General features: G+C 36.9%; 1 protein-coding gene across 1 annotated transcript in view; it reads left to right on the top strand.

Annotated features, from left to right (window-relative positions):
• Positions 1-398: 398 nt before the first annotated feature.
• The window catches only part of LOC124641480, a 67,824-nt gene continuing 50,155 nt past the window's right edge, over positions 399-18,067 (top strand). Inside the window, exon 1 of the mRNA XM_047179550.1 lies at positions 399-566. Coding sequence (XP_047035506.1) covers positions 399-566 — 168 coding nt within the window. The remainder of the gene's footprint in view (positions 567-18,067) is intronic.

Here is an 18,067-nt window from a genome sequence, read left to right as displayed (position 1 = left end):
AAAAACACAGTGTCTAATGGATGTTCCTGAGTTTATACGCCACCGACTTCTAGGCCGATGCACCTAAGAATAGTATTTTTTTTTGCATTTCAGTGTTTTTGGGAGTCGATTTTATTTTTTTGTTAACTGACCGAACGTCTACTGCCCCTACGACGATTACGGCCCCTGCTACACTGATTAGCTCCGATTAGCCTCTTACTGATTTAAACCCACCATGTTCCTTCTGTCCATGTAGCCAGGCCGCGGTAACTCTTTCGAACAATCCCGCAGCCCCGGCAGGTTTTGGCCCTAGCGGGCCACCTGGGGTTTGCTAACTCTCTGAGGGGGGCGTAAACAATGCATGCCGACGACACATGTTGTCTGTCTCCAAGGAGACAGAGGGACTATGACCCACTCACATGAATGGGATGCCTTCGTCTCCTTCTGTGAAGCATGCCAGAGAACGAAGCGGTGGAATAACTGAGAGTTCGCGCATCTCATCCCAGCAGCTGCCGTGGACGTGGAAGACACCACGCGCATCGTTTGTCGAGAAGACTCCCGGCACCATAGATGTCGGTCTGTGGGCGGTGAGTTTAGGGAGGCTCATCGTCCCTCCGCCTCCTTGGAAACAACAGGCCTGTGTCGGTGCCGAGCGTTGACCCAAGCCCTCCTCAGACAGTCAGCAAACCCCAGTGGGGCCCGCCAGGGCTGCGGGATTTTTCGAAAGAGTTACCGCGGCCCTGGTACGTTATCAGAAGGAACATGATGGGTTTAAATCAGTAAGTCTCCTCGGTGTGCAGCAGGAGGGGGGGGGGGATCGTAGACGTTCAATTAGTTAAAAAAATACTGTGGACGTATTTGTCGTAACATTCAAGTATAGATTTTATATTCACTTTAAACTCAAATAGCAGTCTGGGGGTTAACGAAAACGTTCCTTATAAAAGTAAAAAATCGTCAGGGCATCCTCGACAAGAATACTAAGATATTTTTAGCGGAGACAAAGCCTATCGGGGCTGCGGGATTGTTCGAAAGAATTACCGCGGCCCTGGTTTCCCCATGATGGGTTTTAGTCAGTAAGAATCTGACTGCCCCACAGCGGGAGGGGGGTCATTTGATGACTTCCCAGATTGGGCAGGAGTCCTTTGAAGGCAGCGGCTGCCTTCTCCAGTTTGGGGCCGTAATGTAATGCTCCAAATATTGTGGGATTTTTTGCTATTTTCAAAGTCAAATAGCAGCCTGGGGGTTAATTGTAGACAATTCTTGTAGTAGTAAAAAATGTTCAGGGCATTATTCTCTACAAGAATCTACTATTTTTTTCTTCTGGCCGGCACTTTCATTTTTGGGTACAAAATGTTCGAGACTTGAATGATCTCCTTTTCACTGACGAAGAAAAGCCTCCCTACCATAGAGAGCATTGGACACTTTTGACTTAGTTTATGAAAAAAAAATCGGTAAAAAAACTTTTAAGTTAAACGGTTTTATCTTATGTGCACTGAAAACTAGAAAATAAAAAATAGTTACTTACCTGTCAACCTACGTAGGTGGTCCCGGTCATATTAGACTAAAATAAAAACGTGGGGCCCATTAACTATTGCTGTAGTACTCTCTTCTAAAGGTATAATAGGTGTGGATTGCATCGACTTACTATAATTGTAACTGGAGATTTTGACAATCAATAATTAATAATAGAAAATACACATACCTTTCATTAGTTTTCTCTTTATAACGATCCGAAACCGCAACAAAATATTTAAGTACTTTTACGAGTGTTTGTTCTTGACAACTCACAGAAATGACAGATAGTCTATGGATGAACACCGTTACCAGTCGGTAACGTAAACTACCCAATTAAAAAAAAACAAAACTATGATCAGAAATCAGAATAAAAGGACCCCCCTTTTATTCTGATTTGATCATGTCTCCCAACTGCCCATCTCTCCCCTACCTCCCCTATAGATAGACAGATTTTGACAAATCTGTCAAAATCTCGACTTTGATTTAGTTCAACTTGTCAACACGCTCGATAGTGAAGCGCTAGTGTAGTTTGACAATGTCAATCACGAAACTTTAAGGTAGAATTCCGTGGGTCGCGATTGTCGCAGCCGCGCGCGACAAAAGTCAACCTATGAAAATGTATGGCACCGCTGCCGAGGGCTGCGACAGTCGCGCGCGGACGACGAATTTCGTGAGCCGCTCGCGGCCGTACGCTTCTCAACATGGTCTAGCGCTTAATAACATCTATAGAATTTTAGTAAAACCAGAATTAAATTTTTGACAATGCCGCGAGCAGCTTACGAAATTCGTCGGCCGCGCGCGACTGTCACGGGCCTCGACAACGGTGCCATACATTTTCAAAGGTTGACTATTGTCGCGTCCACGGAATTCTACCTTTAGATCGAAGTCGAAGTGAGAGTGATGTCGAAGTGAGTTGTGATATTTTATAGAATCGACATGCTTATTTCTGCGATTCAGTTGAATTTCAATTCAATTTTATAAGGTCAATACTTTCCGTATTATTGGGAATCTGTTTTGCTTTAATAAATAGGAATTAGCCTTTAGAAAATTATGGTCATTTATGTAGAATGATTGAAACTTGACTGATCTGGGGTCGGGTTATTGATTTCTTTAAATGGAAGTAAAATAAGTGAATGTCAATCACCAAGCCATCTTGTACAAGAGTTGCGATAGACGCTCATTCCTTCACTATATATATAATAATATATTACAGTGTGTTAAAAAGGCTGATGATGATGATAAAACTAGTTGAACAGTACTCGCCGGAGAAGTTACTGGCGTTACTGCAATCTCCGTTGAAACCCCGTGACTCTCAATATGATTGGAAAAGACAAACTTACCTGGGAAACACGGAAGTGGACGGGAAAGAATCTGCCAACGACGGGGCACTCGATGCCGGCCGGCCAGCGGGACACTTCCTCCGCACTTTCTTCAGTAAAGCTTTTCCTCGGGTCTGGGTAATACGGACAGAAGCGGACAGCCCTTCTAGCAAGGGTTTCTTATGGGTTTTCTTATCGCGCGACGGACCGCGAGCGACACGAATATTTTGACAGACATCCATCCTCCGAGCCTTTTCCCAATCATGTTGGGGTCGGCTTCCAGTCTAACCGGATTCAGCTAAGTACCAGTGCTTTACAAGAAGCGACTGCCTATCTGACCTCCTCAACCCAGTTACCCGGGCAACCCGATACCCCTTGGTTAGACTGGTGTCAGACTTACTGGCTTCTGACTACCCGTAACGACTGCCAAGGATGTTCAATGACAGCCGGGACCTACAGTTTAACGTGCCATCCGAAACACAGCCAATGGTGTCTAAGATATACTTAGAAAGTACATACAAACTTAGAAAAGTATATTTTGACAGACAGAAGACAAAAAAACAAAAGCAAAACCCGTCATGGCAGTAAAAAAGAAAGAAATGAGGAATGACCACGAAGTTTTTATACTAGTATTAGCCGTGGTTTCGCCCAAATCTCAGTGTCAATGTGTTTGTTTTTTGCCACAATTACCTATACGGCTGCTAAAGGCATTATTTTCAGTATTTTCATTGAGTAGTAGTACTCGTTGTACTGAAAGCGTAACAATGTCCGCTCAGTTTGTCACCATTACAGCGCACAATACCGCATGACGCCGCGCCGCGCTGTTCATTGTTCGATGCAGTGTTAGGGTGTGCGTCCACTGTGGCGTAACAGTAATGTAGCGTTAGACTTTGTATTTCCAGGAGCTGTTTCTTTATGTGGTAATGGCGTTTGATTCTCAGATCAGTGGGTAATCGTAATTTGTTGTTTATTATTCTTCTTTTATTAAACAGTCGTCATAGGTATCTTAGCTTAGTAATTCCAATATTGGTCAAGATAATTTGTTAAACGGCAAACACTCGAGCCGACACTGGCTTAAAAGTCGACATCGACCCTTGCAAAAAATGTTAAAAAACACTTGAGCTAGTTAAGTAATTAAACCTGCTTCATAAAATTATCAGAAAACGTACAGATGTACACTTCTTAAACCTACAATCCGCGCTCCTCTGAACTTCGACACAGTGCAGTGTAATGACGCCCCTACAGTATTAAGTGAACAATGATACATGTGTCACGGTGTTCCGGTGCGTCACGGTACGGTGCGCCACTGTATCGTAACGCTGTATTTGTGTTCGCTTTGTTTAGTGACTGTTTGTTGTAATTGATGTACAGGATTATTGTATGTTTTTGTTAACCATGATTTTCTTTCTATTTCATTTCATAGTCAAAATATGTATTCACTCGTTAAGGTTTTTAAAGATGTTCATAATCATGTTCAATTGTAGCCTAAAGGTCTTTATGGCGTTGAAAATACTATTACTATATAATTTGCAGGCGTACCTGCCACTTTTATAATTAAACATAATGTGGAAATTGCATAAAACAGAAATTACTATTAGTCCCTCGAAACGCGGGTAAAACCGGAGTAACATCTAGTATATAGTAGTTATAATTAATGACAAAAAATATGCCGTAGGTGTCCTGTTAGATATGACCAAGGCATATGATAAAGTGCAATTTGACATTCTTCTTGATAAATTATACAAAATTCGCGTTCGCGGTGAGACACACAGGTGGTTCAAGTCGTATCTTAAAAATAGGGAATAATATGTTGAAATAGAGCACTTCGATTATGATCTAAAACAAATAGTAAAAGTAAGATCAAATAAAAAATTATAAATGCATCAATCCCCCAAGGAAGCGTAATAGGATGCCTCTTGTTTTTAATATATATTAATGACTTGCCCAAAGCCTTGGAAGAACCAAGTGTTCTTTTTGCCGATGACGTATCTGTACTAACATCATGCCAAGATGATAGTGATATAAATAATCAGCTGACTTCAATATTCAATACAACAATTAAATGGATGGATCAACATAATCTCGAAATAAATTACAGAAAAACTAAAATTATGACTTTTTACCCATATCAAAAAAACCCTCTGGCAGTTAACTTCACCATAAACGGTACAAAAATTGAAGTAGTTAAAGACTTTACGCTTCTAGGAATAACAATAGATACACATATAACATGGAAAACGCATATTAATAATACCAAGGCAAAAATCTCAAAATTTAGCTATGCTCTCCGCGAAGTGAAAAAAACTACAGACATACAAACCGCACTTACAATGTACTACGCCTATGCAAACGCATGGCTAAGCTATGGCATAATACTGTGGGGAAATAGCACAGACGCGACTACTTTATTTACACTGCAAAAGAAATTGATTCGCATTATTGTAAACATAGACCAAACCGACAGCTGCAAACCCTTCTTCATTAAACTCAAAATACTCACATTACCATCTATTTACATTCTAGAAATATGCAAGTTTGTTAGAAAATACAGTAACTTCTTCACAACCCGAGGAGACAAACACAAAACCAGATCACTTAGACATAAGAACATGCTCATGCTACCTACTTCCCGTATGACATTACATTCAAATAGTCCATATGTAATGGCAATAAAAATATATAATAAATTACCAAATGCTATAAAAAACGAACCAAAGTATAATGTATATGTAAATAAAATTAAGGAAATCCTAACTAAAAAGGCATACTATACAATTCAAGAATACATGAACGACAAAATAAATATTAGTCATACATAAACAATATACACACTACAATACACTAAAATAGCTAATATCTAAATAATTTCCTAATATATATTTATACAAATATAAAGAAATATAATTTTAATTGTAAATTAACTATTCCTATTATACCTAATGTTTAAAACTACCGCCATAATAATTTAGAATTAGTTTTAAGTATTTTAAATGTACTGGCATTAAATGCCAAATGTTGCTGTGCCCTAACAGGGTCCACAAATGTACGTAGCTGTAAGCTTTTGTAACACCATGTGAAACTTGTGGAACGCAATAAATGATATGAATATGAATATGAATATGTATTATTTTAAACTGCATTCCTTGCTACGCTTCGTAGCGCTACGAATGTAATTTCGTAGCGTCATGTTGCTACGCCGTAGCCCGTAGTATGCAAGTCCGTTGCAATCAGCTTTGCACTATTGTATTGAGCTTACATTCGAAGTGCTGAAATGCACTTTGTGAAATCCTGTATTGTAGGTGCTTTTGGTAGAAGTGCATAACTGAAGCTTTCAATGTAAATCCTGAGAAAGGTGTAACTTCTGATGCATGAGAAAGCTCACGTTCACATTTCAGACAATAATATATCACATGACTATAAAAAAATTTAAGTAAACATAGTAATTACATACACCATTATATCCCATATCTATATGACTATGTGTATTTTAATGTAGAGGGAACCCAAACCACCTCTGCTAAAAAAACTTTCTGCCATTACCTAAAGGCTTTTTATCCGGGTGCGCGGAATAACTCTCACGGGTCGCGGGTGAACCCGCCGGTGGAAACTAATCTAAAACAATTAAAGGAAATATTTTTATAAACTACTGAGTTTGAACCGAATCTAATTTAAAAATTATTCCGCTATGCCTTAGTTTATTTTGTCCGGGTACGGGAAGAAGATTCGACGAAACGCGAGTGGAGCCAAGCCAGTATTTTAATATAGCCATCATCTTCACTCTGACAACTACGCCGAAAATTGAAATTTTAATTAAAGCAGACACCATTGAACACGTAACAGCCTTCATTGAACACGAAATGTACTTCCGTTTTCGCGTACATTTGTATATTACTCGAGTTCTATATAAAAGTAATTAAACTTCTTATATCTGTCGTCAAGTCGTCCGTTGGTCTGTTTATAAGCGGAGTAGCACACTGCAAACTTTTAATCGGCCGATAGTTTGTTTGGGCTAATAAATCAGTATGAAGATGAATGGTATGCACGTTACAAAGATCAGGTGTTTAGCCGGTGACAGACGACTGAAAACTTTTATTGGAATTAAGATTTTCACTGATGAAAAGGTTCTTTTAACCAACACACAGACATGTGTTGCTGGGGAGTTTGTTGCGCCACTTCTTCTTCCCAGCGAAAACACATAGGAAGTGGTGAAGGGTGGGCGTTTTGGGGGCCGTTTTTGTAAAATTTTGACAAGTTATATAACTGATTTTTTTTTTGCCAACTGTCGGCCGACTATTTAGTTTGCAGTGTGCTACTCACAGTAATTGTTATATCTGTCGTGAAGTCGAAGATATTTAATATTTATACAGAATGTTTGTATGTTAACCAACAATCTGTATATTGATGTTATATGTTTTGTAATAAGTAACACTGAAACAATATTTGCTACTGTTTCTGGCGGAAATACACACGTTCTCACGGACTTCCAATACCCGGATTAAATATAGCCTGTTACCCTTACGAATAACGTCGTTTTCTATTGGTAATAGAAGTATTTGAATCGGTTCCGGAGATCCAGATATTACAAAGTCACAAACACACAAACTATAGCTCTTTATAACAACACAAAAAGATAATTGCTTAACCAGCCTTTTTCAATGAGAATACACTCGTCATCTTAGCGTGCCATATTTCAGAGACTAATATCAAGAGTTACAAGAAGAGCAAATCCTTCACAATTGAAGAATACTTGTAAACATTGAGTGTCTGTGTGTCTTTTGTAAAGTGTGACATTTATTGCGTATTGTTCTGGGGACGAAGTTCTAGAAACACAGACTATATTATTGGGTATTAAGCTGTTGAACTTAATCCCATCCCGTAGGAATCGCGGGTTATTTATCACTCAGAGAATTTTTCAAATCAGACAATAAATACCTAGATAAATACATTTACACTTTTTATAAAATAAGACAACATACTTTTTAAGCGCGATTAACTACATACATGTAGTTGGAAATAAGATTCGTTGATTGCTATACCTTGCTACATAGCGATAAAACTAAATTACTAAAATGCCAGTTCACTTAAAGACAGGAAAGTAAATTAAAATACTTCTCCATCTTCAAAACAGTCCAACCGTATAACATTCCGTACTCAAGTTTACATCTAGAATTAAAAGTATTTCAGAAGTGATATTATCCAGTGCACTCTGCTGCAAGCTTTGACACTAGAAAAGCACTTTAACTGCACTCTGCATCCTGAATATTTCAGTCATTCGAGATTTCAGCTGAAAAGAGTGTAGAGTGTACATAAATATGTAATGTGACCTTTACTGTGTAATGGGGAAAAACTATTATTGTTATGTAAGATTGTTAGATTTCACTACTGTTATTCTATAGTATAGTAGTTATTCTGATAGTCATTGAAGAATGGAAGGATATTTGAGAAATTTAATAACCACTTCACTGTCCACGATGCAGACACAATAGTTAAACAATCAGCGTGTATCACATATGACTCATGGGACAGGGAAGTTAATAATGACGTATTCTATGCTTTTAAAAATTGTATACATATAATATGTATTTATATTTTATTATAAGATTAGGCTACAACTAAATCTTCAGTAATCTTCAGTAATTAAACTACAATAATCCTTTACAAAGAAAAAGCTCTTAAAGACATACAAATGACCTATCTACTTCTAAAACTACTACAAATTCTCTAACCACACAAACCCTAAACCCCTTCCAAACTTTCTTCCATTAACAAAGCCTATCATCTCCTTGACCTTGAATCTCTCGTCCAAGCCAAAAAAACGTGTCGTTTGACCCTAACCCTAAAACGCTATCACCCACGAACCATCATAAACAACTAGCTCAAGGACAAAGGTACGTAACGAGACCCCCTCGTGCTATAAATCTATCGAGGGGGTTAACTAACAATTAATTACCACCCCCTTCCCGGCCTAATTCCCGTCTAGTTTTATTAATAGGAGTGAATGAATTTGTGTCAATTTTAAGGTATTGTCGTGTTATTGGTCCCTGGATGAGGATTTTTTTGGAGAAGGTTGCTGGAGGGTTGATTTTGTTTCCAATTAAAATACAGATTCTAATGCAATTTCCAAATGTGTACGTACAAAATCGCTGAATAAGTACTGAAATTGTGTTTTAATTAGTTATACAAGTATGGTCATAAGTATAATTACAGACACAAATAAGATTTATGTTTCACCTTAAAAAAATATGACTAATTATTGGCCACAAATCACTCTTTTATCAAACATGCGTGGAAATTTTGTCATTATATACTTTCAAACAAAAGAACCGCGAAGTATCGAATTTACGGACCATGAAATTCAAAGCCATTTTTTTATATACGTACATTTATTAGATTAGATCCAAATTCATACCCAACCTGCGATTTCCAATTTCCCCCCCATAACTTATCAAACAAAAAAACACATAGGACATAAATTAAATAACATTTAAATTAATTTACTTCTAAAGTTAAAACATGTATTTATCGCTCAACACAAGATACTTTCCCATAAATCTCCCCAACACCCCATGGAGATTGTAAACCCTTGAGCAGGCGTGTCGGCCGGGCTATAACTCAGCCTGCCTAATTGAAAGAAGTACGCCTGATAGGGGAATTCTAAGAGATGTAATTTATGTTTTGAATATACATAAGTAGGTTAAGGTATTTTGTTGTAAAAGTGTTCAAGTTTAACTTTACTTGCAAAATAGTTGAGGTAGGTATGTAAGTACCTAATTGAAATAACTTGCACCATACTTCAAGCCTCGCTAAAAACATTTACACACTTCCCATTTTGGAAGTTGTAATTAAATATTTTATAAACTTGTATGTTCTGTATACATAGATATATGGAATAAAGAATTTAATATATTATATTTTTTTCCGCCATAAATATGACTTTACCATAAACTCAACTTGATAACTTTGCTTTACACACAATAATCTGTAAAGCAATTTTTATTTGGTACCCTCTGTATTGTAAAGGCTTTGTGTAATAAATGGAGGTTCAAGCGTAATACTGCTGAAGCCAGTGACGTCCCTATGTGCTGAAGTATTATCTCATGTAAGCTGAGGGAAATGAGTGCTCTGTGTTACTGTAGTTTTATTTGAAAATATAAATGGAAGATGGGCAATATCGTAATTATGGCTGCCACAACAATTAATGTAAGTTGCCTATCACTTAAGTGAGCTTAACATACAAAACATATCAACATTCAAATTGAGAATGTCCTTCTTTTTGGAGAAATCGGTTAAAAATATGACTAAATTGTGAAACTCCTCCTTCTTTTTGAAGTCGCTTATAATCGTAACCTACTCTACTTCTACAAATATACCTACTGAACTTACTAGTTAATATTCAGTTAAGTACGTTCTATACTTTTTACAAATTAAAAAAAAACTGTTTTTCATTATCCTTTAACGATTTAATTATGTATTACTTTAAAATTACAAGCTCTAAACAACTGTAACTTCAACCACTCCTATTATCCTTATAAGGTGTGGGCACAATTAAGGCCACAATGGCCGTATTACCATACTACACGGTCTATTAAGATGTAAGGGACTGGCCGGTGTGTACTCAGTCTTATAATTAAGACACGTGGATTACTGCGGGTCACACTGGGATGGCGTGTGTCCATTGTTTAAACACGTCATTTGAAGGATAGGTGAGAAAGTAAATGAACGGATAATTTGCAAAAAAGACATTTAAATATTTTCTAATTTATTATTTACAAAAGACATGCCTTTCCGGAATCTCACTGTTTTCCACCGAAGCGAAATATCAAAATCAAACCGCGTAAAAGGCGACTCCTGTGCACCCCCGTGCACAGGAGACGTAAATACATGTCGTCATAAATTGCATAGGAAGTGATGCGTTTTAGGGGCTATCTTTGTAAATTTGACGTTCAAAAAATGCTAATTTCCAGCCTAGTTTGAATAAATGACTTTTGATTTGTTTTGATTTGAATTGCTTTATGGGTTTTTAAGTAACTTTCATGAAACAGCCTCGAGTCTGAAACTTGGTGCTGATACACCCATGCATTGGAGAACACAATAAATGAAGGTGCTCGTATCGTCATTACCAGTGGACACACACTTCAAGTTCAAACTAACCGTAACTTAAGAATATCGATTAAGTTCACACTCGCAACCAATCACAATTCATTGTTTGTTTAATTGCTTCTAAGAAATATTTAAACTAGAACTAGAACTAGAACTGATTCGCGGCTTTTCAAGTCTCAGATTAATTTATTTCTGAAACTATTTAAATGAAGATTGCGTATTAACGTGCTAATAGGTTTTCTTATAAGCACTTTCTTGAGTATCGGTACTATCTAGATTTAGTTCTAATTTCAGGATTAAATGAATTTAGTTTGGATTGAACTAGCTTAGAGTAATCTATGTCTTTGTTTAAGCGTAAAGTAGTTTTTTGTTCTTTCGTAGTATTTTTAGTGCAATAAGATATTTTTGTGAACAAATCTTCTTATCGAGTGAGCTGCAGGTTTAATCCCTCAGGACCTAGGGATCAGATTTTTCTTAAAACCACCTGACCGCCTTTGTCTTGGAATTGTAGCAATTGACAATAAGTAATGAGTTATTTGGATGCCATAATTAATCATGATATCAACTGATATTGAAATCGAAAAAAGTCCAATTCACAAAGGAGGGCCCACAGATAAACCTGAAAACTACAGGCCGATTGCACTTCTTAGTATATTTTCAAAAATCCTCGAAAAAGTTGTAAATACACGTTTGATAAATTTCCTAGAAAAGAACCACCTCATCTCAAATAGACAATTTGGCTTCAGAAAAGGGAAGTCTACTGAAGATGCCACTTTACTATTAACAAATAACATATCAGATTGCGTCGAAAGGGGGGATCGATGCATGGCGGTTTTCTTAGATCTAGCCAAAGCATTCGATACAATTTCAACTAATCTTCTCCTCAGAAAATTAGAGTCATCCGGTATTAGAGGTAAGCCGCTTGAATGGTTTCATAGCTATCTAACAAACCGCAGTCAGTATGTCAAATCTGAGGGATACACTAGTAATAAACTCCATATCAACTTCGGAGTTCCCCAAGGTAGTCTTTTGGGCCCCACTCTCTTCATAATCTATATGAATGACATACTCAATCTGAACCTTCCGAACGCAGAACTAATATCCTACGCTGACGACACTGTCATAATCTTTGATTCCAAAACTTGGGAACACTTATTTAATTTAGCTGAAGAAGGCCTAGCAACAGTAGCACAAACTCTAAACTACAACCTACTAACACTTAACATAAAAAAACCAAAATAATCACATTTTTCAAAACCCTAACGTCCAGTCCACCTCCTAATCTCTCACTCAAATTCCACACATGCACTCCAAACACATCAAGAGAAACCTGTTCATGTGAACACATTCAACGAACCCAATCTATCCGCTACCTAGGCCTCCTCATTGATGAAAATCTATCCTTTAAAATACACATCCAATCTCTGTCAGGTCGAGTAAGAAAACTAATATACATCATGAAAAAACTCAGAGACCGAACACCAAAAGACATACTCCTCACGGTATATTACGCCATATGCCAATCAATCATTCAATACGGTATATCTGTTTGGGGAGGAGCGGGAAAAACCACACTCATAGACCTTGAAAGAGCCCAAAGGGCAGTGATCAAAGTACTTCTTAAAAAGCCGTGGCTCTTCCCAACAGACACCCTATATAAAGAATTTGCAGTTCTACGTGTCCGCCAACTATTTATTCTTAATGCATACCTACACACACACAAAACCTTGAAAAAAAGACCAGACTACAATACACTCACCTCAAAACGATTATTCAAAATCCCAATACCACGCACGACTTCCCTCTTAACCAGACGTTGCCCTACCTATCTCCACACAACTGTCTTTAATAACGTACACAGCAGGTTAGCGCACGACACAAATGAGCTGACACTTTCCTCGTGTAAGAAGATAATCAAAAAATGGCTAACAGGACTCTCATACGAAGAGACAGAAAATCTTCTCACAACACAATCTACACTCGAAAGGATGCATTAGTATACTTCGCACGCATGTGCACACACACACACACACACACACACACACACACACACACACACACACACAAACACTCACTCTTTTGAGACTGATAAGCTAAGTTCGATTTAAATTAAGAATTTTGTTATAATTTTAACTTTTTTACTTATTAACATATTTTATTTTACTTTTAACGTCTAGAAAGAGACAATTTTATTTTTTTAGAAGATGCTCCAATTAGTTATAACTTTCTTAGCTTTCTTTTACGTCTTATTTAAATTTTTATATTCTATTTTTGTCCACATAAACACCGCATACGACCTATAATTCGACAAAAGTACTCATTGTAACCGCAACTCGGGCTCCCAAGATACAGGCCTAGCCTAGTTTGGGGACCGCCGATCCAAAAAAACCAATGTCTGCTACTACATATAGTTACCTACACCAAATCAATGTACCTACACCAAACCAAATCAATGTTTTGTCAAAGTAAGGCTACATACATTTAGGTAGTAAAAAATATTTACCCAGTCACATGTATCATTCATTTCTCTCATAAATAGCTGACAATAAAAGTCCACTATATAACTTAAATAATAGTCAGTCAATATACAATATTTTACGTCACATCAGCACGGATTCTCCATCACGTTGTCATCCCTTTTATGTCAATATATCTCGCGCGATATTCTTTTGTTTTTGACATACTACACGCGCACTTTGATTTTTGATATTTTACTATCAAACGGAGTTTGTATACACTTATTTTTTGGAGTTACAAAGTCTAGCAACATCGTGGCTTCTTCATCTTATTTGGGCTATATTTATATTAAGAATATAATAATATCCTAATAATTTACAACGGTTTTTACCCAACTGGATCTGAAGGGGTTAAGCTTTAATGTTTTTAGTAATTGAAAGATAATATTTTACAAAAAGTAGGATTTGTGAATAGATGAAGCGTATTAAATAGCGGTATCAAATACGCTGTAAAGTTCTCGCAAAAGCAATAAAGTTATCTAGTAACATTTGCCAATATCCCATAAAATTCCGAAAGTACCTTTCAATGCGGCTTTCCTAAAAACCTGAGCTATAAAACAAAGTGTATTTCACTTTATTTGAAGAGCATTAGGAGTTGACAATCATTTGTATAGTGTAGTTTAGAAATGCCACAATAAAGGCAAAGAGGAAAGTTTAATTTATTTGGTCATTTATATAAACAGTAGATAGTTTACTTAGTTTTTTATAGGTAGAAGTAATGAATTACATGGTACAGTTTATACTAGGTATACTGATATAATGAAGCTAAAAACTACCTATGTTTATTAGTCTGAAAGCCTAATCTGAGATACAATTGGATTGAGTCGAAATGATCTTTCAGGGTTACTTGGCCCATTTATCAAAACTGGCTATTGTTTTTATCTGGAAGCGCATAGTAGTCGTAAAACCGCTGGCAGAAGCATTCCTGTTGTTACTGTAATAGATCACCGAGATACTTCATTGCTTTTTAATCAGAAATTCTAGAACTGAAAATTACAAAAACTCCACTTTTATTTATTTATTTATTTATTCATCTCAAAGTTACTATGCCTTTACAGTCTTAATCTAATTCGACATAGTACCTACTTACAATTAATATTTCCTAACTAAAACTTAAATATATAACTCAGTACAAAACAACTACTAGTCCTTACATACTACACAGTAAGTGGCCCTTGTGAACTCGCTCAGTGTACAGTTAAATATGTCGATGTGCTCAGCCACCGTGTTGAGAGTGCGCAGCGCGCGAGTGAGCGGCGCGCGCTGCAGCAAGTTAGTGCGCGCGCGCGGCACCACCAGCAGCCGCGGCCTGCGCCTCCGCCCCACATACTCGTCCGATACACAAAAACCGATCTCTGATAGAAGACCCGAGTTATAAATGACACCTCTCAGCACTTTCAGAAGATAAGTGGCTAATGCCACTTCACGCCTAACTTCCAATTTATAGTACCCCACCATACCGAGGCAGAATAAGGTGGGGTACAATAACGGGTATCCCGGATATATTCCATAAATTTTCAGATACATAAATCGTATATATTTATTTTGTATCCGCTCGAGCATTGTCTTGTACCTTATTTCGCTCGGACTCCAGACGGCCGCATTGTATTCCAGATGACTCCTCCTTTATGACCTGAATATCTATAAAATCTAGCTTTATACGTTACCTACTGACCTATCTGTTTACTGGCACCTCTGAATCAAATACCACGGAGTAATTGAAATTGCCGCAAAGCTCGTAAAACTTTTACTACTAAAACCGGACGAAACCGGATGAATCCGGACGAAATCGGACGACTCCGGTCCGGATGAATGCTCGTGAATTTGATTCTTAGAAATTATGACTATATGTAACCGTCAGTCGGTTTGTATTATTCGTAATGTAAAAGGTTTTTTTGATTGAATGGGAAAAGTTTGACCGCGATTTACCTATACAGATATGGAATAAAGGTGTTTTTATGGTACTCCATACAATAAATAAACATTTCTTTTATCAAAAAGCCTTCTACCAGCAGTCCAATCTGCGGGGTATTGTACTCCGCGCGTTTTGATTATAATCCAATGTTCTTTCTCAATAACTGGCCTATCTGGGTAATACACAAAGTACTTTGCAAAACGGTCCGATAGTTCCTGAGTCCTGAGATCAATGCGTTCATATAAACAAACAAACTCTTGATCTGTAGGTATAGTCAAAGTCAAAAGTTTTTATTATCATATAAACCAATGTATGTTAGTACTACCATTTGGAATTGACCCAGGTCATGGTCACACAAAAATAATGTTTATTTTCCAAAAATATCATTTGAATATGTCATGATGCTGATAACACCAACGCTTCTTATACAATGTTTTTTTCTAACGTTTGTATGACTGACAGCTGTCTGTTTGCTGTTCCGTGTTTGTAGAAGTTTGTTATAGATATAGCAGGTTTTGATATAAAAACAACTTTATTCTTCTGAAGATCATAGTGAACTATACATACATACATAGATACAGAGAAACATAAATAGTACCTACATACATACATGATGCCCAAAGAATTAGGGCTAGCAGCTACCATCTTCAAGAAACAGGAGTCTGGACTATATCATCATCATGCATCACCACCAACTTTCAGAGTCCGGGTTGTTTCATGAAAGTAAATTAATATAAAACCCCACAAATCCGCCTAGGAATCGAACTCTGAATACTGTACATAGTACCCAGTCACTTGGCTACCACTACACCAAGAAGACAGTTTTTTCTACAAAAATATTGACCACCAACTTTTACAAAACAGAAAATACCTCTCACATGTATTTACGCCATTATCAATGTTCAAAAATCCGGATTACGTAAAAGATTTGAAGGGAACTTGAAGAAATCTCGAACAGGACCGGTTCACCCGGGTATAATGTGATCCGGGACTCAAAGCAATAAGCTCGGGGATCAGAAATAATATACTGCTTATTGCGAGTGGACGGGAGTTTGTAAATATTGTATTTATTGTTGTGTTAGAGGTTATTGAATTGGGTACGTCTTTTATAAGGCTTATTCTGATTTAAAAGTCAAATAATCTTGAAAGAAGCCTGATAGATTTTAAGTGATGAAGGTACATATACCTACTTACCCATAGTCCGATTTATTTTAAGGTGACGTAGAGAAATAAATAAAGAATGCCGAATGCTGTAAGTATACGCTATTTGGAAATTAGCCTACCCTTAGTAAATGTCGATAACATACAAAGAAATAAAACATGTCCTTTTAAAATCTGTGTAGCCTATATATGAAATCAATGTTTCGAATCCTACACAAAAGATCAAAAATAAATCATGAAAATCAAGTTTATCTAATCCAGTCGCTACTCGCATTTTAGGCTCAATAAAACGCTTTTTACGAGTCATATATTGAATCATATAATGTCGTTTAGCTGCTGTTACGTTACGAAATATAAGGGTGCACACCTACCGACATTTTTGTCGTAAAATCGCGAATGTATCGGAAATACTGACGCTGCATTTTAGAGGGTTATTGACGTATTGTGATGGTAAACGACATTTGGACTAGGTGAATATGTTTAAAATATGCTGCTCAAAGTAATATTGTTGTAATCTATTCACCTAGAATCGATTCTGCAGCTTATGTAGGTTATTTATACCTATTTTTTAGAAAGATAACTGGGTACTAGGTACTGCAAACTTCATTAAATGCGGTTCAACATTGTCATCAAACAATTAATTTCACTTCCTTGTGTCAATTCAGTTTCAACGATCGCTATCTTGGGTTAGTTGCATTTATTTATTCCCTATCCATCTCCTTAATAGAAATCTTTACTCAAATCATCTCAACGAGTAACCAATTCTACTAATGTTCCTCTAATAAATAGTAGTAACTACTAGAAAATCATTCAATATCATGTCGAACTATCCCATCCAATGAATGCTTACCACTAATCACCCGATCTCTGTCATCTACGCCCATAGTGCTCAATCTCCAGCCACCGATGAGATCAGCTGATTGATTCCACAGGAACAGGACATTAGTCTTACTGATAAGCTCTAAGACCTGTCCGTATAGACAGGCTTGATGTAGGTAGCCTAGATAACTTGGTAATTGAGTGTTCTGGTGATTGAATGGGAGTTTGTTAATTAGGTGGTGGAAATAAATTGTTCAAAACTTATCTAGGCACTAAATTACTTCCGTAATACAAACAACAGATCAACAAAAGTGATAAATCATGAAAGTACAAGCAAACTTTTCTCGTGTTTCATTGATTTAGAATAGGTTTTTATAATAAAAAGGAGGTTTTTGCATGAATAGAGACCTTTTACCTAACACCTAGTACAGATTTATTCGGTTTAAGATTTACCTTGAAAAATGAGGATGTCGATCAATGATACTGAATGCAGATGAATATTTGAAGCAATCTATTGACATGTGTGTTTATCTTTGACTCCATAAATTACTTAAAATATTTAGACCTTTCTCGAAGTATTAACCTATATTGACAGCAAACCTACAAAGTTGCATTGAAAGCCACAAATCTAAGCACAAAGTACCTCAAGGTAACAGCTCAATAAGTTATTGCAGAGTAACAAAGTGGACTAAGTAAGGCATGTTGCACAAACGCGGGGAGGTGTTAACGTTGAGTACTAAGCC

The sequence above is a fragment of the Helicoverpa zea genome, chromosome 22 (assembly GCF_022581195.2).
Source record: "Helicoverpa zea isolate HzStark_Cry1AcR chromosome 22, ilHelZeax1.1, whole genome shotgun sequence".
In the NCBI taxonomy this organism is placed as follows: domain Eukaryota; kingdom Metazoa; phylum Arthropoda; class Insecta; order Lepidoptera; family Noctuidae; genus Helicoverpa; species Helicoverpa zea.
The sequence above is the reverse complement of the archived record's forward strand: the minus strand, read 5'-3'. Positions and strand labels throughout refer to the sequence as shown.